The sequence below is a fragment of the Acanthaster planci genome, linkage group LG17, assembly GCF_054643075.1.
Source record: "Acanthaster planci isolate LZ-2023a linkage group LG17, COTS_SCS, whole genome shotgun sequence".
NCBI classification, from domain to species: Eukaryota; Metazoa; Echinodermata; class Asteroidea; order Valvatida; family Acanthasteridae; genus Acanthaster; species Acanthaster planci.
In genome coordinates, this window is record NC_141793.1 from 4,597,996 (window position 1) to 4,625,443 (window position 27,448).

Consider the following 27,448-nt stretch of genomic DNA (forward strand, 5'->3'; position numbering starts at 1 on the left):
TGTACTTGCAAGTGGAGTAGTCGTTGGCAGTGTGGTACTCATCCTTGTACTTGCAAGTGGAGTAGTCGTTGGAAGTGTGGTACTCATCCTTGTACTTGCAAGTGGAATAGTCGTTGGCAGTGTCGTACTCATCCTTGTACTTGCAAGTGGAGTAGTCGTTGGCAGTGTCGTACTCATCCTTGTACTTGCAAGTGGAGTAGTCGTTGGCAGTGTCGTACTCATCCTTGTACTTGCAAGTGGAGTAGTCGTTGGCAGTGTGGTACTCATCCTTGTACTTGCAAGTGGAGTAGTCGTTGGAAGTGTGGTACTCATCCTTGTACTTGCAAGTGGAATAGTCGTTGGCAGTGTCGTACTCATCCTTGTACTTGCAAGTGGAAGAGTCGTTGGCAGTGTCGTACTCATCCTTGTACTTGCAAGTGGAGTAGTCGTTGGCAGTGTCGTACTCATCCTTGTACTTGCAAGTGGAGTAGTCGTTGGCAGTGTCGTACTCATCCTTGTACTTGCAAGTGGAGTAGTCGTTGGCAGTGTCGTACTCATCCTTGTACTTGCAAGTGGAGTAGTCGTTGGAAGTGTGGTACTCATCCTTGTACTTGCAAGTGGAGTAGTTGTTGGCAGTGTGGTACTCATCCTTGTACTTGCAAGTGGAGTAGTTGTTGGCAGTGTGGTACTCATCCTTGTACTTGCAAGTGGAGTAGTTGTTGGCAGTGTGGTACTCATCCTTGTACTTGCAAGTGGAATAGTTGTTGGCAGTGTGGTACTCATCCTTGTACTTGCAAGTGGAATAGTTGTTGGCAGTGTGGTACTCATCCTTGTACTTGCAAGTGGTGTAGTTGTTGGCAGTGTCGTACTCATCCTTATACTTGCAAGTGGAGTAGTTGTTGGCAGTGTCGCACTCATCCTTGTACTTGCAAGTGGAGTAGTTGTTGGCAGTGTCGTACTCATCCTTGTACTTGCAAGTGGAGTAGTCGTTGGCAGTATGGTACTCATCCTTGTACTTGCAAGTGGAGTAGTCATTGTACTCATCCTTGTACTTGCAAGTGGAGTAGTCATTGGCAGTGTTGTACTCATCCTTGTACTTGCAAGTGGAGTAGTCGTTGGAAGTGTCGTACTCATCCTTGTACTTGCAAGTGGAGTAGTCATTGTACTCATCCTTGTACTTGCAAGTGGAGTAGTCATTGGCAGTGTTGTCCTCTTCTTTGTACTTGCAAGTGGAGTAGTCGTTGGCAGTGTCGTACTCATCCTTGTACTTGCAAGTGGAGTAGTTGTTGGCAGTATGGTACTCATCCTTGTACTTGCAAGTGGAGTAGTCATTGGCAGTGTTGTACTCATCCTTGTACTTGCAAGTGGAGTAGTCGTTGGCAGTGTCGTACTCATCCTTGTACTTGCAAGTGGAGTAGTCGTTGGCAGTGTGGTACTCATCCTTGTACTTGGAAGTACAGTAGATGTTGTCAATATTGTACTCAGGTCTTTTACTTGGAAGTGGAGTAGTCGTTGGCAATGCTACAGTCGTGATGGTGTTTGGAAGTTGAGTAGTTGGTAATGTACTCAACAGTGTGCTAGTCACTGCAAGTGGAGTAGCTTGGAATACTGTACTCATTCCTGTAGTATGCCGAGATTCCGATGTTGGCAATGTTGTCAGATGTGCAGTTGTACTTACAAGTGGAGCTGTGGTTGGCATGTTGTACTTGCTAGCAAAGTGGAACTTCCAAGCTCTGCCATTATGCAGAAAAGAAGAAGTCTAATTGAAAAACCATTACTTTCCCAAAGCTATTAAAAAGAATGTACTGCTAATGGTCATAATGTCATTGTTAAGGATAAACACTGAAATTTTACATCCATTTCTAGTCTTAATAGCACGACTAGAAGTGCTGAATTCAAAGCATCAAGCACATTTCTACATAGACTTGTGATATCACAACCTCTGTCGTTATTTTTAAACCATTGTTTTGCCTTATATTAGAGTCAGTGAAACATTAGTATCAGTCTTAAATTGATTGTTTTGGTTACTTGTCTGACACAGCTATTTGCTGTAAATATATCATAACATGCACTTCAAACCATTCATGTGACATCTTCTAGTATTTGTAAGCCAATTACATTTGATAGTTGAAGCACTATAGAGGAACATTGAGCAAAGAGTTTTTAAAAAGTTGATAAAAATGTCAAATTTACAAGTTTTTGTTTCCAGTAAAATCTTAAAATATTAATGGTGGTGTCCAAACCTGTTGTACTTTTTGCCTGGGTAATTGTTGTCTGTTTAGTGGTTGTTTCTGTAGGTGTTGCAGTAACTGTTGTAATTTTAATTGCTTCCTCCGTTATTGAGGGCGTTGTTGATGTTATCGCAGTTACAGTTGTTGTCACTGAAAACAAAAGACAAGTTATTTTCAGGAATTATTTAGTGAATTCATATCCTTAAACATTGTTAGATATGGAAAGACCTTCAAAATGTCTGTATTCCTGAAAACTACCAATGTTTAGAACAAGCCATATTACCTATTTCGGCACATCCGTACAGTTCAACTTGAAGGCTGTATCCACCGTTTCTGCTGCTGTTGATTTTGATGGGCACTATTTCGATTTTTTCTTACTCCTGGCAATTCTGGCAGGTCAAGTTTATTGGTACTTTGAGCAGTAAAGATCTGCAGATTTTCACCATCCAGCAGAAATTCTGCAACTGAGGCTGGGGTGGCTTTCACTTTCAAGGCAAAGTCGATGTTTGACTTTTTGTCCTTTTGATCGCTAACTGCAATGCTCATTAGCGGACAGACGAGGAGAATTTAACTTCCAAAGACTGTAAGGTCGTTTGCATCCTCTGCTGAGATCGGACGTTTTTCAGGTAGGGAATCGATTTCCCAGTTTGATTCTGAATTTATAATTTCACCGCTGGATGTCAGCCACTCAACTTCAAGGTTGCTGATTTTGTTTACATCCTCACTGCATTCACCTGGAAAGTGAATATCAGTGAAGCTTTGACTTTTGGTAAAAAGTACACATTGTTTTGCATTTGAACTTGAAAACATATGGAGTACATGAGAATTTTTGGGCGTATTTCCTTCAGACCTAATTGAAAGTGTTACCTGGTGTTGTTGTCTTGACCTCAGGAGTAGTGGTGGAAATCTGTGGCTGCTCTGATGGTGGTATCATGCTAGTTGTTGCTGTAAGGGTAGGAGAGAGCAAGCAAGGGGATAATTTCATGTCATTATATGAGTCATATGTCTTTCGATGTGTCATTTAAACTGCCTGTGTAAGTTAATTGTAGCCAAAATATTTGTTCAGATTAGGCTGCTATATGCCATGTTGTAAGCTGACAATACTCACGTCTCAGTGTTTGGGTTGCTGAAATTTCTTTGCCTTCAGTTGCTGTGCAAAATTAAAAGAGAAAATTTGATTTGAAAGGTATGATAAAATGAATGGACCAAAACTTTAAATAAAATGGAACTGTGCACCTACAAACACAAGGTTGTTACTCATTGACCTAAGTAACAAGTTCAATTTTAGGGTATTGGTCTTTGGCGTTTTCAATTTTTTTTTTAAAAGAAAGTTAATTCACTGAACAAATCACCTTTGGACACACTTGCAGTTGTAGTCAGTACTGCTGTCTGAATTGTTGTTACATGTTCTGGAGAAGTTATGACAACGCTTGATGTTGATTCTTCTGATGTTGATGTTGGCGTGGTAACTGATGTAGTTGTTGTCACAATCTCCCTGTTCCAGCTTCTGTGATCCACACAAAAATAAAAAGAAATAAAATAGATTAACATACTATCCTTTACAAGAATCGTATTCAACCTATGGTGCATTTTAATATTGCTGCAACATTTTACAGGAAGTCAAAGATACAAACCTTGTGTTGAAGATGTGTGAGGTGTTGTCTTTTTGGAGGTGGTGATCTCTTCTTTTGTTCTTCTTGTGGCAGTTGTTGACTCTGTAGCTGTTGTAACTTCTTCGGTTGTTGTAGATGGTGATGATACCATAGTACTTGAAGTCATTACCTTTGTTGTTGTTTTAGCTTTTCATATAAAAAGGCAGAGTTAGACATTATATTTTAATTGCAAATTCTCACGTCACACTAACTGTGGTGTCAACATATATGCTGTTTTTTCACATTTTCATTGAGATCAGATTACCTTCAATGCACCCATAAACATGTAATTCAAGGGTGACAGATTCACATCGCTGACTTGTTTGATCTCTATTAGTAATTCTGTAACACCCTCCAGAGCTTCACTGTCACTTGGTAGATTGATCAGTGTGCTGCGTTTGTCATTGACTGCAACCGTGAAAACCTGCTGAAAAAATGAATGAATGAAATTGAAATCCATGGCTAGCAATACTGTATATGTCCTTTAAAACATACCAGCTGTCTACCATACCTTGCATGCATTATTTCTAGTGGATACTACAACTTTAAACAGTTTATTTTCCCAATGCTAAAGCCAAATTTTGTAACAAATAGTGATTTCAGAGTAAGAGGATTCTTTGTTAAGTTTTTGAGAGGAGACAAAGCAGAGGAACTGCTGTTACCTTTGCCTCATCAGTGGCAGGATTTTTCACAGCAACAAAGTCCTCATCCCTGGCCTTCTTTCGTGGACAGAATCAGAGACACATCCAGCTTGTTGTCTGAACTTGACTGTGGGAATGTCGGTGATTGTAACTGAATGCTGATTCCTCGGATGATTGTGCGACTGGAAAATGTATTGTACAGTCTGGGAAGTTCAGTGGCCTGAATGTCAACAGGTAAGTTCCTGATTGTCAAGAACCCTGTCGTGTTGTCTCTCTGAAGGGAACCGCCAGTAATAAACTTGTTCGTAAGTCCGGCTGCCCCATCGAGGTATTCTTGGCAGTATCCTGTAATGAAGAGCATACCTCAGATTTATCCCTAGGATCTTTATTTTGAAGTTTGCAATGTTGTTAGAGATACAAGTTGACATTTAAGGAACAATTATGTTAGAAGGTTTATTACCTTGAGTTGTAGATGTCCAGGGAATTGTGGTCCTCAGGTCGTGCTTACAGTTGTGCTCCTTCTTGTTGGCTCAGTTGTTGAATGTCCTATGGAAAATATGTTAATGTTTTGTTCAGTCAAAAGGCATAATTTCATGTCCATGGTTACTTTATAAAGATATTTTGAGTAACGTTTTTATACATATGGGGGCATGCAGGCTATGTTGATGTTCCGGGACCTGAACTCCATGAGGGACCTATTTAAAAAATGCTTGGTATCATTATGGATATTTTTAAACGGTAGTATTAATCAAGTTTAGCCGTTTGATATTGTTGAAGTGACAACTTTAAATTTCAGAAGTTGAGAACCCGTCTTATTAAAGGACCTGTTGTCATAAAATTTAGTGAAAGGAAACTAAAAGCATATAAAACGAAATATAATAAATTAAATGAAAGAAAACCAGGCTGCAAGGCCTCACATTGCTCTTTTCTGAAAGTTCATTCAGCCTTCAGGTATTATGATCGCAAATACAGTTACAATACAACAATTAGCTCAAGGCACCGTTTAGTTTTTGAAGTAATATATGGCAGTTAAGAACACGTATTATTTTGTATTTTCAACATGCACTGCAAGGCGGTTTGCACTGCCCTTGACCCACCTCCCACCCACCTTGCATGGTGTACGCAACAGCACCAACCCCCCTCCCCCTTCATGTAAACATACTTTACAGACGGCCCCTTGTTGGAAGTTGGAGCCTCCCAGGGAACCAATTTGAAAAAAACATATTAAGACTGACAAAATTATTTTTAAAACTGATTTTATTGGAATCAATCCACAGCAAAATTTATGTAATGTTCCGTTTCCTATATTTCAGTATGGTGTGAACTGTTGAATTACTAGAGAGATTTTTACTATCAGTCTAACCAACAAACAGTGTCACATATGCCATACTGCTAGAAGTTCAGGACCTTTCTACAGATGTTGACTTCTAAAGTAGAAAAAAGCATGAGGTTTCCCGATTCTATTGTGTACTTTCGTCATGTGTGTCATATAAAATGTGTTCACTGTGAGAAATGTGTACATGGTTTGATGATAAACACTAATAATGCCTTTATCTCTGTCGAATTAGGTTCACACTACTGCATCATCCAAATCCATCATGATTTCTGACACAAATCCTATGGATTTGGATAAAATCAACAATTGTAAATTTCTACGTACGAGAACGAAGAGGCTTCGTAGTTGTTTCAACCTCAGAACCACCAGGGGGACCTGATCACAAAAAAGACAAAGGACATTCTCAGTAGTAGTCTGCTTGAGGTATTTTAAAAAAATGCTTGGTATCATTATGGATATTTTAAAGGGTAGCATTAATCAAGTTTAGCCGTTTGATATTGTTGAAGTGACAACTTTAAATTTCAGTATGGTGTGAACTGTTGAATTACTAGAGCGATTTTTTACTATCAGTCTAAACAACAAACCAGTGTCACATATGCCATACTGCTAGAAGTTTAGGACCTTTCTAAAGATGTTGACTTCTAAAGTAGAAAAAAGCATGAGGTTTCCTGATTCTATTGTGTACTTCGTCATGTGTGTCATATAAAATGTGTTCACTGTGAGAAATGTGTACATGGTTTGATGATAAACACTAATAATGCCTTTATCTCTGTCGAATTAGGTTCCACACTACTGCATCATCCAAATCCATCATGATTTCTGACACAAATCCTATGGATTTGGATAAAATCAACAATTGTAAATTTCTACGTACGAGAACGAAGAGGCTTCGTAGTTGTTTCAACCTCAGAACCACCAGGGGGACCTGATCACAAAAAAGACAAAGGACATTCTCAGTAGTAGTCTGCTTGAGGTATTTTAAAAAAATGCTTGGTATCATTATGGAATATTTTAAAGGGTAGCATTAATCAAGTTTAGCCGTTTGATATTGTTGAAGTGACAACTTTAAATTTCAGTATGGTGTGAACTGTTGAATTACTAGAGCGATTTTTTACTATCAGTCTAAACAACAAACAGTGTCACATATGCCATACTGCTAGAAGTTTAGGGACCTTTCTAAAGATGTTGACTTCTAAAGTAGAAAAAAGCATGAGGTTTCCTGATTCTATTGTGTACTTCGTCATGTGTGTCATATAAAATGTGTTCACTGTGAGAAATGTGTACATGGTTTGATGATAAACACTAATAATGCCTTTATCTCTGTCGAATTAGGTTCACACTACTGCATCATCCAAATCCATCATGATTTCTGACACAAATCCTACGGATTTGGATAAATCAACAATTGTAAATTTCTACGTACGAGAACGAAGAGGCTTCGTAGTTGTTTCAACCTCAGAACCACCAGGGGGACCTGATCACAAAAAAGACAAAGGACATTCTCAGTAGTAGTGTGCTTGAGGTATTTTAAAAAAATGCTTGGTATCATTATGGATATCTAAAAGGGTGGTATTACTCAAGTTTAGCCGTTTGATATTGTTGATGTGACAACTTTAAATTTCAGAAGTTGACAACCCATCTTATTGAAGGCCCTGTTGTCATAAAATTTAGTGAAAGGAAACTAAAAGCATTCAAAACGAAATATAATAAATTAAATGAAAGAAAACCAAGGCTGCAAGGCGTCACATTGCTTTTTTCTGAAAGTTCATTCAGCCTTCAGGTATAATGATTGCAAATACAGTTACAATACAACAATTAGCTCAAGGCACCGTTTAGTTTTTGAAGTAATATATGGCAGTTAAGAACACGTATTATTTTGTATTTTCAACATGCACTGCAAGGCGGTTTGCACTGCCTTGAACCCACCTCCCACCCACCTTGCATGGTGTACGCAACAGCACCAACCCCCCTCCCCCTTCATGTAAACATACCTTTACAGACGGCCCCTTGTTGGAAGTTCGGAGCCTCCCAGGGAACCAATTTGAAAAAAACATATTAAGACTGACAAAATTATTTTTAAAACTGATTTTATTGGAATCAATCCACAGCAAAATTTATGTAATGTTCCGTTTCCTATATTTCAGTATGGTGTGAACTGTTGAATTACTAGAGAGATTTTTACTATCAGTCACACCAACAAACAGTGTCACATATGCCATACTGCTAGAAGTTCAGGACCTTTCTACAGATGTTGACTTCTAAAGTAGAAAAAAGCATGAGGTTTCCTGATTCTATTGTGTACTTTGTCATGTGTGTCATATAAAATGTGTTCACTGTGAGAAATGTGTACATGGTTTGATGATAAACACTAATAATGCCTTTATCTCTGTCGAATTAGGTTCACACTACTGCATCATCCAAATCCATCATGATTTCTGACACAAATCCTATGGATTTGGATAAAATCAACAATTGTAAATTTCTACGTATGAGAACGAATAGGCTTTGTAGTTGTTTCAACTCAGAACCACCAGGGGGACCTGATCACAAAAAGACAAAAGACATTCTCAGTAGTAGTCTGATTGTAAATTAATAATTTTAAAGAACAGTTTTTAATATTGTTTCGCTCACCCTCTGGAACCCTCCAAACAAGATTAACGTAGAAGCCATGTAATGTCAATTCACAGATCACTTCCCATTCAAAACTATTACCTCGTTTGGGATGCTGTAGTTGAAAATTCTGATGATGTTGTTCTCAAAGTGGTTATTTCAGTGGTGGTGATGACAGTTGTGGTGACAGTGCTGCTTCTTGTTGTTGGCTGAGTTGCAGAATATTCTGTGAAGAATGATTGGTTTGGATGTGAGCAAGTGTAACGCTTTGAAGTTTGACAGTTGGGCAAGGAAGAATTCTTTCTGCACGTCTGAGGAGTTGCCATGGCATGGCTGAAGAACCTGAAACATTAGTTATGTGTCAGAGATAGATCGAATGACGGTTTTCAAGGCGTGAGTCAAAAACAGTAATGTCTTTCGAAACCTACCTTTGATGCATCCAATACATGTTGCTCAAATGTTGTCGCATCGGGATCACTGACATCTCTGAATTCTATGCGTAATTCGGTAATGCCATCTAGAGTAGCTTCGTCCTCCGGCAGCAGCTTGGTTGCTGGTTGATTCCCTTCCAGAGGAATGGTTATCAGCTGCAGAAGAGGTGAGGGGATGCTCGTGAAATTCAGAGCCGGCATTGTGTGCACATAAAGCTGGCATATAGCTGGTTAGGTAGTTTTTCAGATTTCAAATGTGTGACTAGAGGATCTGGAGCAATGAAAATGGTCTTGCCTGTGCACTGCACTTACTTTGGTAGCATTGGTGGCATCGTCAGTCAGCGGAGTGAAACTGGTGTCTCCCGGTTTCTTCGTCAGCAATGCGACGGTGACTTGAAACCGACTTCTCTTGTGCAACAGACTTTGGCGTGGTTGCACTCGTTACTGGTTGGCTCGGTGCACTTGTCGACTGAGGCAGACGAATCGTCATGCGCAGTGCTGTGATTTTGACGGGTTGGCGGAATTTGCGCTCCACACTGGCAACATCACTGGAGCTTGGGTCGACAGGCAAGTCAGTAATGGTCAAGTAGGAAGTCGCCTCATCGATTGTAAGTGGTCCGACTGGCGTTACCCTCCGACTCCAGTCCTCTTTCTCCATCCATGGGCTCAAGGCAATATCCTGAATCGGAAAAAGAGGGGGTAGAGGCCAATTCAGGGTTTTTCCAGTGGAAAGCTTGGTGTTGAAATCTCTTGTCTTTGAGGAGGTATGGAAATGCAGAAGGTTAACGTATTCAACTTGAAAGGCTCAGAAAAATCGTCTCTGTTGCATTTACCTGGAGTAGTTGAAATTTCTGATGATGTTGTTCTGGAAGTGGTTGTTTCTTCGCTAACAGTCGTTGTCGGTGTCGTGACAGTCGTCACTTTGGTTGTCACCTCGGTTGTAGTATATTCTAGGAGAGGATGAAAATGAAACTGTTAATTCTTTTTGCCTCGTGAGCTGAGTCAGGAAGAGGGTTCAGTTTTGCAGACACAGTTGTTGTTGGCTCTGAAAGAGGTAAAGGGGCGGCCCACCTTCTGAACAGCCGAAGATGTGCAATTCCAGTCCTTGCCGATTGAGCCCCCGTAACGGTTTGGAACTCAATGCGCAGTTGAACGATGCCCTCAAGACTCTCGTCGTCAATCGGCAGAAGCAATCTCTTTGGCCGTTCGTCGTCAAGGCTGGCTTGGAAGATCTAGGCAATAACAGGAGAGAAAGCGTAGGTTGAACGTAGCTATTAGGAAATGGAAAAGGAACACCTTTTGCATTTAATTGTTGCGGCTGCTCTCCGTGTATTGAGCCTGTGATTACTTAAAGGGTTGTCACCTTTCGCTGTCCCGAATCTTCTTCCCGCAGCGGTACTAACTGGGCGTCTCCCGGTTTCTTGACCAGCAGGGCGAGTTCTACGTCCAGCGGAGCGGGTTTCTCAGCGGTACCCGCGGGAGTAGTGGAAGATCTTGGCAACAGCCTGAAACTGATGGCTCTGACAGTCACGCGTCTGGGGAATGTACTGTCTAGGCTGGGTTTGGCTTCTGTGGCCTGGGTAATTGGAAGGTTCGTGAACTGGAAGGATCCTGCACTTCCGTCTAGCAAGTCCAAGCCCTGACTGTTGGCATCGGAGAGAAGTCTGGAATCACCCTCCATGGATCCAGACAGTAACCTGACATGAAATTGTGAAAGAGATTCCTTTAAGTTGACGTACAACCTGATGGGAAAGAAAGCTTCACCAGTAGGACGCTTGGGTGTTGAGATGTGTCTGACATTTCTCTGGAAATGGAAATCTGGAAGTGTAATCAGTTATAGAGTCTGCAGGATTAGATGGCTTTACCTGGTGTTGTCGATGGTGGAGGAGTGGTGGTGATGACAGTTGTGGTGACAGTGCTGCTTCTTGTTGTTGGCTGAGTTGCAGAGTATTCTGTGAAGAATGATTGGTTTGGATGTGAGCAAGTCTAACGCTTTGAAGTTTGACAGTTGGGTAAGGAAGAATTCTTTCTGCACGTCTGAGGAGTTGCCATGGCATGGCTGAAGAACCTGAAACATTAGTTATGTGTCAGAGATAGATCGAATGACGGTTTTCAAGGCGTGAGTCAAAAACAGTAATGTCTTTCGAAACCTACCTTTGATGCATCCCAATACATGTTGCTCAAATGTTGTCGCATCGGGATCACTGACATCTCTGAATTCTATGCGTAATTCGGTAATGCCATCTAGAGTAGCTTCGTCCTCCGGCAGCAGCTTGGTTGCTGGTTGATTCCCTTCCAGAGGAATGGTTATCAGCTGCAGAAGAGGTGAGGGGATGCTCGTGAAATTCAGAGCCGGCATTGTGTGCACATAAAGCTGGCATATAGCTGGTTAGGTAGTTTTTCAGATTTCAAATGTGTGACTAGAGGATCTGGAGCAATGAAAATGGTCTTGCCTGTGCACTGCACTTACTTTGGTAGCATTGGTGGCATCGTCAGTCAGCGGAGTGAAACTGGTGTCTCCCGGTTTCTTCGTCAGCAATGCGACGGTGACTTGAACCGACTTCTCTTGTGCAACAGACTTTGGCGTGGTTGCACTCGTTACTGGTTGGCTCGGTGCACTTGTCGACTGAGGCAGACGAATCGTCATGCGCAGTGCTGTGATTTTGACGGGTTGGCGGAATTTGCGCTCCACACTGGCAACATCACTGGAGCTTGGGTCGACAGGCAAGTCAGTAATGGTCAAGTAGGAAGTCGCCTCATCGATTGTAAGTGGTCCGACTGGCGTTACCTCTGACTCCAGTCCTCTTTCTCCATCCATGGGCTCAAGGCAGTATCCTGAATCGGAAAAAGAGGGGGTAGAGGCCAATTCAGTGCTTTTCCAGTGGAAAGCTTGGTGTTGAAATCTCTTTGTCTTTGAGGAGGTATGGAAATGCAGAAGGTTAACGTATTCAACTTGAAAGGCTCAGAAAAATTGTCTCTGTTGCATTTACCTGGAGTAGTTGAAATTTCTGATGATGTTGTTCTGGAAGTGGTTGTTTCTTCGCTAACAGTCGTTGTCGGTGTCGTGACAGTCGTCACTTTGGTTGTCACCTCGGTTGTAGTATATTCTAGGAGAGGATGAAAATGAAACTGTTAATTCTTTTTGCCTCGTGAGCTGAGTCAGGAAGAGGGTTCAGTTTTGCAGACACAGTTGTTGTTGGCTCTGAAAGAGGTAAAGGGGCGGCCCACCTTCTGAACAGCCGAAGATGTGCAATTCCAGTCTTGCCGATTGAGCCCCCGTAACGGTTTGGAACTCAATGCGCAGTTGAACGATGCCCTCAAGACTCTCGTCGTCAATCGGCAGAAGCAATCTCTTTGGCCGTTCGTCGTCAAGGCTGGCTTGGAAGATCTAGGCAATAACAGGAGAGAAAGCGTAGGTTGAACGTAGCTATTAGGAAATGGAAAAGGAACACCTTTTGCATTTAATTGTTGCGGCTGCTCTCCGTGTATTGAGCCTGTGATTACTTAAAGGGTTGTCACCTTTCGCTGTCCCGAATCTTCTTCCCGCAGCGGTACTAACTGGGCGTCTCCCGGTTTCTTGACCAGCAGGGCGAGTTCTACGTCCAGCGGAGCGGGTTTCTCAGCGGTACCCGCGGGAGTAGTGGAAGATCTTGGCAACAGCCTGAAACTGATGGCTCTGACAGTCACGCGTCTGGGGAATGTACTGTCTAGGCTGGGTTTGGCTTCTGTGGCCTGGGTAATTGGAAGGTTCGTGAACTGGAAGGATCCTGCACTTCCGTCTAGCAAGTCCAAGCCCTGACTGTTGGCATCGGAGAGAAGTCTGGAATCACCCTCCATGGGATCCAGACAGTAACCTGACATGAAATTGTGAAAGAGATTCCTTTAAGTTGACGTACAACCTGATGGGGAAAGAAAGCTTCACCAGTAGGACGCTTGGGTGTTGAGATGTGTCTGACATTTCTCTGGAAATGGAAATCTGGAAGTGTAATCAGTTATAGAGTCTGCAGGATTAGATGGCTTTACCTGGTGTTGTCGATGGTGGAGGAGTGGTGGTGATGACAGTTGTGGTGACAGTGCTGCTTCTTGTTGTTGGCTGAGTTGCAGAGTATTCTGTGAAGAATGATTGGTTTGGATGTGAGCAAGTGTAACGCTTTGAAGTTTGACAGTTGGGCAAGGAAGAATTCTTTCTGCACGTCTGAGGAGTTGCCATGGCATGGCTGAAGAACCTGAAACATTAGTTATGTGTCAGAGATAGATCGAATGACGGTTTTCAAGGCGTGAGTCAAAAACAGTAATGTCTTTCGAAACCTACCTTTGATGCATCCCAATACATGTTGCTCAAATGTTGTCGCATCGGGATCACTGACATCTCTGAATTCTATGCGTAATTCGGTAATGCCATCTAGAGTAGCTTCGTCCTCCGGCAGCAGCTTGGTTGCTGGTTGATTCCCTTCCAGAGGAATGGTTATCAGCTGCAGAAGAGGTGAGGGGATGCTCGTGAAATTCAGAGCCGGCATTGTGTGCACATAAAGCTGGCATATAGCTGGTTAGGTAGTTTTTCAGATTTCAAATGTGTGACTAGAGGATCTGGAGCAATGAAAATGGTCTTGCCTGTGCACTGCACTTACTTTGGTAGCATTGGTGGCATCGTCAGTCAGCGGAGTGAAACTGGTGTCTCCCGGTTTCTTCGTCAGCAATGCGACGGTGACTTGAACCGACTTCTCTTGTGCAACAGACTTTGGCGTGGTTGCACTCGTTACTGGTTGGCTCGGTGCACTTGTCGACTGAGGCAGACGAATCGTCATGCGCAGTGCTGTGATTTTGACGGGTTGGCGGAATTTGCGCTCCACACTGGCAACATCACTGGAGCTTGGGTCGACAGGCAAGTCAGTAATGGTCAAGTAGGAAGTCGCCTCATCGATTGTAAGTGGTCCGACTGGCGTTACCTCTGACTCCAGTCCTCTTTCTCCATCCATGGGCTCAAGGCAGTATCCTGAATCGGAAAAAGAGGGGGTAGAGGCCAATTCAGTGCTTTTCCAGTGGAAAGCTTGGTGTTGAAATCTCTTTGTCTTTGAGGAGGTATGGAAATGCAGAAGGTTAACGTATTCAACTTGAAAGGCTCAGAAAAATTGTCTCTGTTGCATTTACCTGGAGTAGTTGAAATTTCTGATGATGTTGTTCTGGAAGTGGTTGTTTCTTCGCTAACAGTCGTTGTCGGTGTCGTGACAGTCGTCACTTTGGTTGTCACCTCGGTTGTAGTATATTCTAGGAGAGGATGAAAATGAAACTGTTAATTCTTTTTGCCTCGTGAGCTGAGTCAGGAAGAGGGTTCAGTTTTGCAGACACAGTTGTTGTTGGCTCTGAAAGAGGTAAAGGGGCGGCCCACCTTCTGAACAGCCGAAGATGTGCAATTCCAGTCTTGCCGATTGAGCCCCCGTAACGGTTTGGAACTCAATGCGCAGTTGAACGATGCCCTCAAGACTCTCGTCGTCAATCGGCAGAAGCAATCTCTTTGGCCGTTCGTCGTCAAGGCTGGCTTGGAAGATCTAGGCAATAACAGGAGAGAAAGCGTAGGTTGAACGTAGCTATTAGGAAATGGAAAAGGAACACCTTTTGCATTTAATTGTTGCGGCTGCTCTCCGTGTATTGAGCCTGTGATTACTTAAAGGGTTGTCACCTTTCGCTGTCCCGAATCTTCTTCCCGCAGCGGTACTAACTGGGCGTCTCCCGGTTTCTTGACCAGCAGGGCGAGTTCTACGTCCAGCGGAGCGGGTTTCTCAGCGGTACCCGCGGGAGTAGTGGAAGATCTTGGCAACAGCCTGAAACTGATGGCTCTGACAGTCACGCGTCTGGGGAATGTACTGTCTAGGCTGGGTTTGGCTTCTGTGGCCTGGGTAATTGGAAGGTTCGTGAACTGGAAGGATCCTGCACTTCCGTCTAGCAAGTCCAAGCCCTGACTGTTGGCATCGGAGAGAAGTCTGGAATCACCCTCCATGGGATCCAGACAGTAACCTGACATGAAATTGTGAAAGAGATTCCTTTAAGTTGACGTACAACCTGATGGGGAAAGAAAGCTTCACCAGTAGGACGCTTGGGTGTTGAGATGTGTCTGACATTTCTCTGGAAATGGAAATCTGGAAGTGTAATCAGTTATAGAGTCTGCAGGATTAGATGGCTTTACCTGGTGTTGTCGATGGTGGAGGAGTGGTGGTGATGACAGTTGTGGTGACAGTGCTGCTTCTTGTTGTTGGCTGAGTTGCAGAGTATTCTGTGAAGAATGATTGGTTTGGATGTGAGCAAGTGTAACGCTTTGAAGTTTGACAGTTGGGCAAGGAAGAATTCTTTCTGCACGTCTGAGGAGTTGCCATGGCATGGCTGAAGAACCTGAAACATTAGTTATGTGTCAGAGATAGATCGAATGACGGTTTTCAAGGCGTGAGTCAAAAACAGTAATGTCTTTCGAAACCTACCTTTGATGCATCCCAATACATGTTGCTCAAATGTTGTCGCATCGGGATCACTGACATCTCTGAATTCTATGCGTAATTCGGTAATGCCATCTAGAGTAGCTTCGTCCTCCGGCAGCAGCTTGGTTGCTGGTTGATTCCCTTCCAGAGGAATGGTTATCAGCTGCAGAAGAGGTGAGGGGATGCTCGTGAAATTCAGAGCCGGCATTGTGTGCACATAAAGCTGGCATATAGCTGGTTAGGTAGTTTTTCAGATTTCAAATGTGTGACTAGAGGATCTGGAGCAATGAAAATGGTCTTGCCTGTGCACTGCACTTACTTTGGTAGCATTGGTGGCATCGTCAGTCAGCGGAGTGAAACTGGTGTCTCCCGGTTTCTTCGTCAGCAATGCGACGGTGACTTGAACCGACTTCTCTTGTGCAACAGACTTTGGCGTGGTTGCACTCGTTACTGGTTGGCTCGGTGCACTTGTCGACTGAGGCAGACGAATCGTCATGCGCAGTGCTGTGATTTTGACGGGTTGGCGGAATTTGCGCTCCACACTGGCAACATCACTGGAGCTTGGGTCGACAGGCAAGTCAGTAATGGTCAAGTAGGAAGTCGCCTCATCGATTGTAAGTGGTCCGACTGGCGTTACCTCTGACTCCAGTCCTCTTTCTCCATCCATGGGCTCAAGGCAGTATCCTGAATCGGAAAAAGAGGGGGTAGAGGCCAATTCAGTGCTTTTCCAGTGGAAAGCTTGGTGTTGAAATCTCTTTGTCTTTGAGGAGGTATGGAAATGCAGAAGGTTAACGTATTCAACTTGAAAGGCTCAGAAAAATCGTCTCTGTTGCATTTACCTGGAGTAGTTGAAATTTCTGATGATGTTGTTCTGGAAGTGGTTGTTTCTTCGCTAACAGTCGTTGTCGGTGTCGTGACAGTCGTCACTTTGGTTGTCACCTCGGTTGTAGTATATTCTAGGAGAGGATGAAAATGAAACTGTTAATTCTTTTTGCCTCGTGAGCTGAGTCAGGAAGAGGGTTCAGTTTTGCAGACACAGTTGTTGTTGGCTCTGAAAGAGGTAAAGGGGCGGCCCACCTTCTGAACAGCCGAAGATGTGCAATTCCAGTCTTGCCGATTGAGCCCCCGTAACGGTTTGGAACTCAATGCGCAGTTGAACGATGCCCTCAAGACTCTCGTCGTCAATCGGCAGAAGCAATCTCTTTGGCCGTTCGTCGTCAAGGCTGGCTTGGAAGATCTAGGCAATAACAGGAGAGAAAGCGTAGGTTGAACGTAGCTATTAGGAAATGGAAAAGGAACACCTTTTGCATTTAATTGTTGCGGCTGCTCTCCGTGTATTGAGCCTGTGATTACTTAAAGGGTTGTCACCTTTCGCTGTCCCGAATCTTCTTCCCGCAGCGGTACTAACTGGGCGTCTCCCGGTTTCTTGACCAGCAGGGCGAGTTCTACGTCCAGCGGAGCGGGTTTCTCAGCGGTACCCGCGGGAGTAGTGGAAGATCTTGGCAACAGCCTGAAACTGATGGCTCTGACAGTCACGCGTCTGGGGAATGTACTGTCTAGGCTGGGTTTGGCTTCTGTGGCCTGGGTAATTGGAAGGTTCGTGAACTGGAAGGATCCTGCACTTCCGTCTAGCAAGTCCAAGCCCTGACTGTTGGCATCGGAGAGAAGTCTGGAATCACCCTCCATGGGATCCAGACAGTAACCTGACATGAAATTGTGAAAGAGATTCCTTTAAGTTGACGTACAACCTGATGGGGAAAGAAAGCTTCACCAGTAGGACGCTTGGGTGTTGAGATGTGTCTGACATTTCTCTGGAAATGGAAATCTGGAAGTGTAATCAGTTATAGAGTCTGCAGGATTAGATGGCTTTACCTGGTGTTGTCGATGGTGGAGGAGTGGTGGTGATGACAGTTGTGGTGACAGTGCTGCTTCTTGTTGTTGGCTGAGTTGTAGAGTATTCTGTGAAGAATGATTGGTTTGGATGTGAGCAAGTGTAACGCTTTGAAGTTTGACAGTTGGGCAAGGAAGAATTCTTTCTGCACGTCTGAGGAGTTGCCATGGCATGGCTGAAGAACCTGAAACATTAGTTATGTGTCAGAGATAGATCGAATGACGGTTTTCAAGGCGTGAGTCAAAAACAGTAATGTCTTTCGAAACCTACCTTTGATGCATCCCAATACATGTTGCTCAAATGTTGTCGCATCGGGATCACTGACATCTCTGAATTCTATGCGTAATTCGGTAATGCCATCTAGAGTAGCTTCGTCCTCCGGCAGCAGCTTGGTTGCTGGTTGATTCCCTTCCAGAGGAATGGTTATCAGCTGCAGAAGAGGTGAGGGGATGCTCGTGAAATTCAGAGCCGGCATTGTGTGCACATAAAGCTGGCATATAGCTGGTTAGGTAGTTTTTCAGATTTCAAATGTGTGACTAGAGGATCTGGAGCAATGAAAATCGTCTTGCCTGTGCACTGCACTTACTTTGGTAGCATTGGTGGCATCGTCAGTCAGCGGAGTGAAACTGGTGTCTCCCGGTTTCTTCGTCAGCAATGCGACGGTGACTTGAACCGACTTCTCTTGTGTAACAGACTTTGGCGTGGTTGCACTCGTTACTGGTTGGCTCGGTGCACTTGTCGACTGAGGCAGACGAATCGTCATGCGCAGTGCTGTGATTTTGACGGGTTGGCGGAATTTGCGCTCCACACTGGCAACATCACTGGAGCTTGGGTCGACAGGCAAGTCAGTAATGGTCAAGTAGGAAGTCGCCTCATCGATTGTAAGTGGTCCGACTGGCGTTACCTCCGACTCCAGTCCTCTTTCTCCATCCATGGGCTCAAGGCAGTATCCTGAATCGGAAAAAAGAGGGGGTAGAGGCCAATTCAGGGTTTTTCCAGTGGAAAGCTTGGTGTTGAAATCTCTTTGTCTTTGAGGAGGTATGGAAATGCAGAAGGTTAACGTATTCAACTTGAAAGGCTCAGAAAAATCGTCTCTGTTGCATTTACCTGGAGTAGTTGAAATTTCTGATGATGTTGTTCTGGAAGTGGTTGTTTCTTCGCTAACAGTCGTTGTCGGTGTCGTGACAGTCGTCACTTTGGTTGTCACCTCGGTTGTAGTATATTCTAGGAGAGGATGAAAATGAAACTGTTAATTCTTTTTGCCTCGTGAGCTGAGTCAGGAAGAGGGTTCAGTTTTGCAGACACAGTTGTTGTTGGCTCTGAAAGAGGTAAAGGGGCGGCCCACCTTCTGAACAGCCGAAGATGTGCAATTCCAGTCTTGCCGATTGAGCCCCCGTAACGGTTTGGAACTCAATGCGCAGTTGAACGATGCCCTCAAGACTCTCGTCGTCAATCGGCAGAAGCAATCTCTTTGGCCGTTCGTCGTCAAGGCTGGCTTGGAAGATCTAGGCAATAACAGGAGAGAAAGCGTAGGTTGAACGTAGCTATTAGGAAATGGAAAAGGAACACCTTTTGCATTTAATTGTTGCGGCTGCTCTCCGTGTATTGAGCCTGTGATTACTTAAAGGGTTGTCACCTTTCGCTGTCCCGAATCTTCTTCCCGCAGCGGTACTAACTGGGCGTCTCCCGGTTTCTTGACCAGCAGGGCGAGTTCTACGTCCAGCGGAGCGGGTTTCTCAGCGGTACCCGCGGGAGTAGTGGAAGATCTTGGCAACAGCCTGAAACTGATGGCTCTGACAGTCACGCGTCTGGGGAATGTACTGTCTAGGCTGGGTTTGGCTTCTGTGGCCTGGGTAATTGGAAGGTTCGTGAACTGGAAGGATCCTGCACTTCCGTCTAGCAAGTCCAAGCCCTGACTGTTGGCATCGGAGAGAAGTCTGGAATCACCCTCCATGGGATCCAGACAGTAACCTGACATGAAATTGTGAAAGAGATTCCTTTAAGTTGACGTACAACCTGATGGGGAAAGAAAGCTTCACCAGTAGGACGCTTGGGTGTTGAGATGTGTCTGACATTTCTCTGGAAATGGAAATCTGGAAGTGTAATCAGTTATAGAGTCTGCAGGATTAGATGGCTTTACCTGGTGTTGTCGATGGTGGAGGAGTGGTGGTGATGACAGTTGTGGTGACAGTGCTGCTTCTTGTTGTTGGCTGAGTTGCAGAGTATTCTGTGAAGAATGATTGGTTTGGATGTGAGCAAGTGTAACGCTTTGAAGTTTGACAGTTGGGCAAGGAAGAATTCTTTCTGCACGTCTGAGGAGTTGCCATGGCATGGCTGAAGAACCTGAAACATTAGTTATGTGTCAGAGATAGATCGAATGACGGTTTTCAAGGCGTGAGTCAAAAACAGTAATGTCTTTCGAAACCTACCTTTGATGCATCCCAATACATGTTGCTCAAATGTTGTCGCATCGGGATCACTGACATCTCTGAATTCTATGCGTAATTCGGTAATGCCATCTAGAGTAGCTTCGTCCTCCGGCAGCAGCTTGGTTGCTGGTTGATTCCCTTCCAGAGGAATGGTTATCAGCTGCAGAAGAGGTGAGGGGATGCTCGTGAAATTCAGAGCCGGCATTGTGTGCACATAAAGCTGGCATATAGCTGGTTAGGTAGTTTTTCAGATTTCAAATGTGTGACTAGAGGATCTGGAGCAATGAAAATGGTCTTGCCTGTGCACTGCACTTACTTTGGTAGCATTGGTGGCATCGTCAGTCAGCGGAGTGAAACTGGTGTCTCCCGGTTTCTTCGTCAGCAATGCGACGGTGACTTGAACCGACTTCTCTTGTGCAACAGACTTTGGCGTGGTTGCACTCGTTACTGGTTGGCTCGGTGCACTTGTCGACTGAGGCAGACGAATCGTCATGCGCAGTGCTGTGATTTTGACGGGTTGGCGGAATTTGCGCTCCACACTGGCAACATCACTGGAGCTTGGGTCGACAGGCAAGTCAGTAATGGTCAAGTAGGAAGTCGCCTCATCGATTGTAAGTGGTCCGACTGGCGTTACCTCCGACTCCAGTCCTCTTTCTCCATCCATGGGCTCAAGGCAGTATCCTGAATCGGAAAAAGAGGGGGGTAGAGGCCAATTCAGGGTTTTTCCAGTGGAAAGCTTGGTGTTGAAATCTCTTTGTCTTTGAGGAGGTATGGAAATGCAGAAGGTTAACGTATTCAACTTGAAAGGCTCAGAAAAATCGTCTCTGTTGCATTTACCTGGAGTAGTTGAAATTTCTGATGATGTTGTTCTGGAAGTGGTTGTTTCTTCGCTAACAGTCGTTGTCGGTGTCGTGACAGTCGTCACTTTGGTTGTCACCTCGGTTGTAGTATATTCTAGGAGAGGATGAAAATGAAACTGTTAATTCTTTTTGCCTCGTGAGCTGAGTCAGGAAGAGGGTTCAGTTTTGCAGACACAGTTGTTGTTGGCTCTGAAAGAGGTAAAGGGGCGGCCCACCTTCTGAACAGCCGAAGATGTGCAATTCCAGTCTTGCCGATTGAGCCCCCGTAACGGTTTGGAACTCAATGCGCAGTTGAACGATGCCCTCAAGACTCTCGTCGTCAATCGGCAGAAGCAATCTCTTTGGCCGTTCGTCGTCAAGGCTGGCTTGGAAGATCTAGGCAATAACAGGAGAGAAAGTGTAGGTTGAACGTAGCTATTAGGAAATGGAAAAGGAACACCTTTTGCATTTAATTGTTGCGGCTGCTCTCCGTGTATTGAGCCTGTGATTACTTAAAGGGTTGTCACCTTTCGCTGTCCCGAATCTTCTTCCCGCAGCGGTACTAACTGGGCGTCTCCCGGTTTCTTGACCAGCAGGGCGAGTTCTACGTCCAGCGGAGCGGGTTTCTCAGCGGTACCCGCGGGAGTAGTGGAAGATCTTGGCAACAGCCTGAAACTGATGGCTCTGACAGTCACGCGTCTGGGGAATGTACTGTCTAGGCTGGGTTTGGCTTCTGTGGCCTGGGTAATTGGAAGGTTCGTGAACTGGAAGGATCCTGCACTTCCGTCTAGCAAGTCCAAGCCCTGACTGTTGGCATCGGAGAGAAGTCTGGAATCACCCTCCATGGGATCCAGACAGTAACCTGACATGAAATTGTGAAAGAGATTCCTTTAAGTTGACGTACAACCTGATGGGGAAAGAAAGCTTCACCAGTAGGACGCTTGGGTGTTGAGATGTGTCTGACATTTCTCTGGAAATGGAAATCTGGAAGTGTAATCAGTTATAGAGTCTGCAGGATTAGATGGCTTTACCTGGTGTTGTCGATGGTGGAGGAGTGGTGGTGATGACAGTTGTGGTGACAGTGCTGCTTCTTGTTGTTGGCTGAGTTGCAGAGTATTCTGTGAAGAATGATTGGTTTGGATGTGAGCAAGTGTAACGCTTTGAAGTTTGACAGTTGGGCAAGGAAGAATTCTTTCTGCACGTCTGAGGAGTTGCCATGGCATGGCTGAAGAACCTGAAACATTAGTTATGTGTCAGAGATAGATCGAATGACGGTTTTCAAGGCGTGAGTCAAAAACAGTAATGTCTTTCGAAACCTACCTTTGATGCATCCCAATACATGTTGCTCAAATGTTGTCGCATCGGGATCACTGACATCTCTGAATTCTATGCGTAATTCGGTAATGCCATCTAGAGTAGCTTCGTCCTCCAGCAGCAGCTTGGTTGCTGGTTGATTCCCTTCCAGAGGAATGGTTATCAGCTGCAGAAGAGGTGAGGGGATGCTCGTGAAATTCAGAGCCGGCATTGTGTGCACATAAAGCTGGCATATAGCTGGTTAGGTAGTTTTTCAGATTTCAAATGTGTGACTAGAGGATCTGGAGCAATGAAAATGGTCTTGCCTGTGCACTGCACTTACTTTGGTAGCATTGGTGGCATCGTCAGTCAGCGGAGTGAAACTGGTGTCTCCCGGTTTCTTCGTCAGCAATGCGACGGTGACTTGAACCGACTTCTCTTGTGCAACAGACTTTGGCGTGGTTGCACTCGTTACTGGTTGGCTCGGTGCACTTGTCGACTGAGGCAGACGAATCGTCATGCGCAGTGCTGTGATTTTGACGGGTTGGCGGAATTTGCGCTCCACACTGGCAACATCACTGGAGCTTGGGTCGACAGGCAAGTCAGTAATGGTCAAGTAGGAAGTCGCCTCATCGATTGTAAGTGGTCCGACTGGCGTTACCTCTGACTCCAGTCCTCTTTCTCCATCCATGGGCTCAAGGCAGTATCCTGAATCGGAAAAAGAGGGGGTAGAGGCCAATTCAGTGCTTTTCCAGTGGAAAGCTTGGTGTTGAAATCTCTTTGTCTTTGAGGAGGTATGGAAATGCAGAAGGTTAACGTATTCAACTTGAAAGGCTCAGAAAAATCGTCTCTGTTGCATTTACCTGGAGTAGTTGAAATTTCTGATGATGTTGTTCTGGAAGTGGTTGTTTCTTCGCTAACAGTCGTTGTCGGTGTCGTGACAGTCGTCACTTTGGTTGTCACCTCGGTTGTAGTATATTCTAGGAGAGGATGAAAATGAAACTGTTAATTCTTTTTGCCTCGTGAGCTGAGTCAGGAAGAGGGTTCAGTTTTGCAGACACAGTTGTTGTTGGCTCTGAAAGAGGTAAAGGGGCGGCCCACCTTCTGAACAGCCGAAGATGTGCAATTCCAGTCTTGCCGATTGAGCCCCCGTAACGGTTTGGAACTCAATGCGCAGTTGAACGATGCCCTCAAGACTCTCGTCGTCAATCGGCAGAAGCAATCTCTTTGGCCGTTCGTCGTCAAGGCTGGCTTGGAAGATCTAGGCAATAACAGGAGAGAAAGCGTAGGTTGAACGTAGCTATTAGGAAATGGAAAAGGAACACCTTTTGCATTTAATTGTTGCGGCTGCTCTCCGTGTCTTGAGCCTGTGATTACTTAAAGGGTTGTCACCTTTCGCTGTCCCGAATCTTCTTCCCGCAGCGGTACTAACTGGGCGTCTCCCGGTTTCTTGACCAGCAGGGCGAGTTCTACGTCCAGCGGAGCGGGTTTCTCAGCGGTACCCGCGGGAGTAGTAGAAGATCTTGGCAACAGCCTGAAACTGATGGCTCTGACAGTCACGCGTCTGGGGAATGTACTGTCTAGGCTGGGTTTGGCTTCTGTGGCCTGGGTAATTGGAAGGTTCGTGAACTGGAAGGATCCTGCACTTCCGTCTAGCAAGTCCAAGCCCTGACTGTTGGCATCGGAGAGAAGTCTGGAATCACCCTCCATGGGATCCAGACAGTAACCTGACATGAAATTGTGAAAGAGATTCCTTTAAGTTGACGTACAACCTGATGGGGAAAGAAAGCTTCACCAGTAGGACGCTTGGGTGTTGAGATGTGTCTGACATTTCTCTGGAAATGGAAATCTGGAAGTGTAATCAGTTATAGAGTCTGCAGGATTAGATGGCTTTACCTGGTGTTGTCGATGGTGGAGGAGTGGTGGTGATGACAGTTGTGGTGACAGTGCTGCTTCTTGTTGTTGGCTGAGTTGTAGAGTATTCTGTGAAGAATGATTGGTTTGGATGTGAGCAAGTGTAACGCTTTGAAGTTTGACAGTTGGGCAAGGAAGAATTCTTTCTGCACGTCTGAGGAGTTGCCATGGCATGGCTGAAGAACCTGAAACATTAGTTATGTGTCAGAGATAGATCGAATGACGGTTTTCAAGGCGTGAGTCAAAAACAGTAATGTCTTTCGAAACCTACCTTTGATGCATCCCAATACATGTTGCTCAAATGTTGTCGCATCGGGATCACTGACATCTCTGAATTCTATGCGTAATTCGGTAATGCCATCTAGAGTAGCTTCGTCCTCCGGCAGCAGCTTGGTTGCTGGTTGATTCCCTTCCAGAGGAATGGTTATCAGCTGCAGAAGAGGTGAGGGGATGCTCGTGAAATTCAGAGCCGGCATTGTGTGCACATAAAGCTGGCATATAGCTGGTTAGGTAGTTTTTCAGATTTCAAATGTGTGACTAGAGGATCTGGAGCAATGAAAATCGTCTTGCCTGTGCACTGCACTTACTTTGGTAGCATTGGTGGCATCGTCAGTCAGCGGAGTGAAACTGGTGTCTCCCGGTTTCTTCGTCAGCAATGCGACGGTGACTTGAACCGACTTCTCTTGTGCAACAGACTTTGGCGTGGTTGCACTCGTTACTGGTTGGCTCGGTGCACTTGTCGACTGAGGCAGACGAATCGTCATGCGCAGTGCTGTGATTTTGACGGGTTGGCGGAATTTGCGCTCCACACTGGCAACATCACTGGAGCTTGGGTCGACAGGCAAGTCAGTAATGGTCAAGTAGGAAGTCGCCTCATCGATTGTAAGTGGTCCGACTGGCGTTACCTCCGACTCCAGTCCTCTTTCTCCATCCATGGGCTCAAGGCAGTATCCTGAATCGGAAAAAAGAGGGGGTAGAGGCCAATTCAGGGTTTTTCCAGTGGAAAGCTTGGTGTTGAAATCTCTTTGTCTTTGAGGAGGTATGGAAATGCAGAAGGTTAACGTATTCAACTTGAAAGGCTCAGAAAAATCGTCTCTGTTGCATTTACCTGGAGTAGTTGAAATTTCTGATGATGTTGTTCTGGAAGTGGTTGTTTCTTCGCTAACAGTCGTTGTCGGTGTCGTGACAGTCGTCACTTTGGTTGTCACCTCGGTTGTAGTATATTCTAGGAGAGGATGAAAATGAAACTGTTAATTCTTTTTGCCTCGTGAGCTGAGTCAGGAAGAGGGTTCAGTTTTGCAGACACAGTTGTTGTTGGCTCTGAAAGAGGTAAAGGGGCGGCCCACCTTCTGAACAGCCGAAGATGTGCAATTCCAGTCTTGCCGATTGAGCCCCCGTAACGGTTTGGAACTCAATGCGCAGTTGAACGATGCCCTCAAGACTCTCGTCGTCAATCGGCAGAAGCAATCTCTTTGGCCGTTCGTCGTCAAGGCTGGCTTGGAAGATCTAGGCAATAACAGGAGAGAAAGCGTAGGTTGAACGTAGCTATTAGGAAATGGAAAAGGAACACCTTTTGCATTTAATTGTTGCGGCTGCTCTCCGTGTATTGAGCCTGTGATTACTTAAAGGGTTGTCACCTTTCGCTGTCCCGAATCTTCTTCCCGCAGCGGTACTAACTGGGCGTCTCCCGGTTTCTTGACCAGCAGGGCGAGTTCTACGTCCAGCGGAGCGGGTTTCTCAGCGGTACCCGCGGGAGTAGTGGAAGATCTTGGCAACAGCCTGAAACTGATGGCTCTGACAGTCACGCGTCTGGGGAATGTACTGTCTAGGCTGGGTTTGGCTTCTGTGGCCTGGGTAATTGGAAGGTTCGTGAACTGGAAGGATCCTGCACTTCCGTCTAGCAAGTCCAAGCCCTGACTGTTGGCATCGGAGAGAAGTCTGGAATCACCCTCCATGGGATCCAGACAGTAACCTGACATGAAATTGTGAAAGAGATTCCTTTAAGTTGACGTACAACCTGATGGGGAAAGAAAGCTTCACCAGTAGGACGCTTGGGTGTTGAGATGTGTCTGACATTTCTCTGGAAATGGAAATCTGGAAGTGTAATCAGTTATAGAGTCTGCAGGATTAGATGGCTTTACCTGGTGTTGTCGATGGTGGAGGAGTGGTGGTGATGACAGTTGTGGTGACAGTGCTGCTTCTTGTTGTTGGCTGAGTTGTAGAGTATTCTGTGAAGAATGATTGGTTTGGATGTGAGCAAGTGTAACGCTTTGAAGTTTGACAGTTGGGCAAGGAAGAATTCTTTCTGCACGTCTGAGGAGTTGCCATGGCATGGCTGAAGAACCTGAAACATTAGTTATGTGTCAGAGATAGATCGAATGACGGTTTTCAAGGCGTGAGTCAAAAACAGTAATGTCTTTCGAAACCTACCTTTGATGCATCCCAATACATGTTGCTCAAATGTTGTCGCATCGGGATCACTGACATCTCTGAATTCTATGCGTAATTCGGTAATGCCATCTAGAGTAGCTTCGTCCTCCGGCAGCAGCTTGGTTGCTGGTTGATTCCCTTCCAGAGGAATGGTTATCAGCTGCAGAAGAGGTGAGGGGATGCTCGTGAAATTCAGAGCCGGCATTGTGTGCACATAAAGCTGGCATATAGCTGGTTAGGTAGTTTTTCAGATTTCAAATGTGTGACTAGAGGATCTGGAGCAATGAAAATCGTCTTGCCTGTGCACTGCACTTACTTTGGTAGCATTGGTGGCATCGTCAGTCAGCGGAGTGAAACTGGTGTCTCCCGGTTTCTTCGTCAGCAATGCGACGGTGACTTGAACCGACTTCTCTTGTGTAACAGACTTTGGCGTGGTTGCACTCGTTACTGGTTGGCTCGGTGCACTTGTCGACTGAGGCAGACGAATCGTCATGCGCAGTGCTGTGATTTTGACGGGTTGGCGGAATTTGCGCTCCACACTGGCAACATCACTGGAGCTTGGGTCGACAGGCAAGTCAGTAATGGTCAAGTAGGAAGTCGCCTCATCGATTGTAAGTGGTCCGACTGGCGTTACCTCCGACTCCAGTCCTCTTTCTCCATCCATGGGCTCAAGGCAGTATCCTGAATCGGAAAAAAGAGGGGGTAGAGGCCAATTCAGGGTTTTTCCAGTGGAAAGCTTGGTGTTGAAATCTCTTTGTCTTTGAGGAGGTATGGAAATGCAGAAGGTTAACGTATTCAACTTGAAAGGCTCAGAAAAATCGTCTCTGTTGCATTTACCTGGAGTAGTTGAAATTTCTGATGATGTTGTTCTGGAAGTGGTTGTTTCTTCGCTAACAGTCGTTGTCGGTGTCGTGACAGTCGTCACTTTGGTTGTCACCTCGGTTGTAGTATATTCTAGGAGAGGATGAAAATGAAACTGTTAATTCTTTTTGCCTCGTGAGCTGAGTCAGGAAGAGGGTTCAGTTTTGCAGACACAGTTGTTGTTGGCTCTGAAAGAGGTAAAGGGGCGGCCCACCTTCTGAACAGCCGAAGATGTGCAATTCCAGTCTTGCCGATTGAGCCCCCGTAACGGTTTGGAACTCAATGCGCAGTTGAACGATGCCCTCAAGACTCTCGTCGTCAATCGGCAGAAGCAATCTCTTTGGCCGTTCGTCGTCAAGGCTGGCTTGGAAGATCTAGGCAATAACAGGAGAGAAAGCGTAGGTTGGACGTAGCTATTAGGAAATGGAAAAGGAACACCTTTTG

At 45.2% G+C, this 27,448-nt stretch overlaps 1 protein-coding gene and 1 long non-coding RNA gene across 2 annotated transcripts in view; both read right to left on the reverse strand.

Annotated features, from left to right (window-relative positions):
- Positions 1-2,582, reverse strand: part of LOC110990994 (uncharacterized) — a 14,271-nt gene extending 11,689 nt beyond the window's left edge. Inside the window, exons 1-3 of the mRNA XM_087148205.1 lie at positions 2,494-2,582; positions 2,223-2,360; positions 6-1,712 (exon numbers count right to left, since the gene is read on the reverse strand). Of these exons, the coding sequence (XP_087004331.1) occupies positions 6-1,678 (1,673 nt within the window). The 5' untranslated portion in view covers positions 1,679-1,712; positions 2,223-2,360; positions 2,494-2,582. The remainder of the gene's footprint in view (positions 1-5; positions 1,713-2,222; positions 2,361-2,493) is intronic.
- Positions 2,583-4,589: 2,007 nt separating this feature from the next.
- Positions 4,590-7,317, reverse strand: LOC147796294 (uncharacterized). The gene is made up of 5 exons (XR_015428186.1): positions 7,263-7,317; positions 6,714-6,764; positions 6,164-6,214; positions 4,964-5,049; positions 4,590-4,848 (listed from the first exon to the last, which is right to left on the reverse strand). It is a non-coding gene; the product is annotated as an uncharacterized LOC147796294 (long non-coding RNA).
- Positions 7,318-27,448: the final 20,131 nt, after the last annotated feature.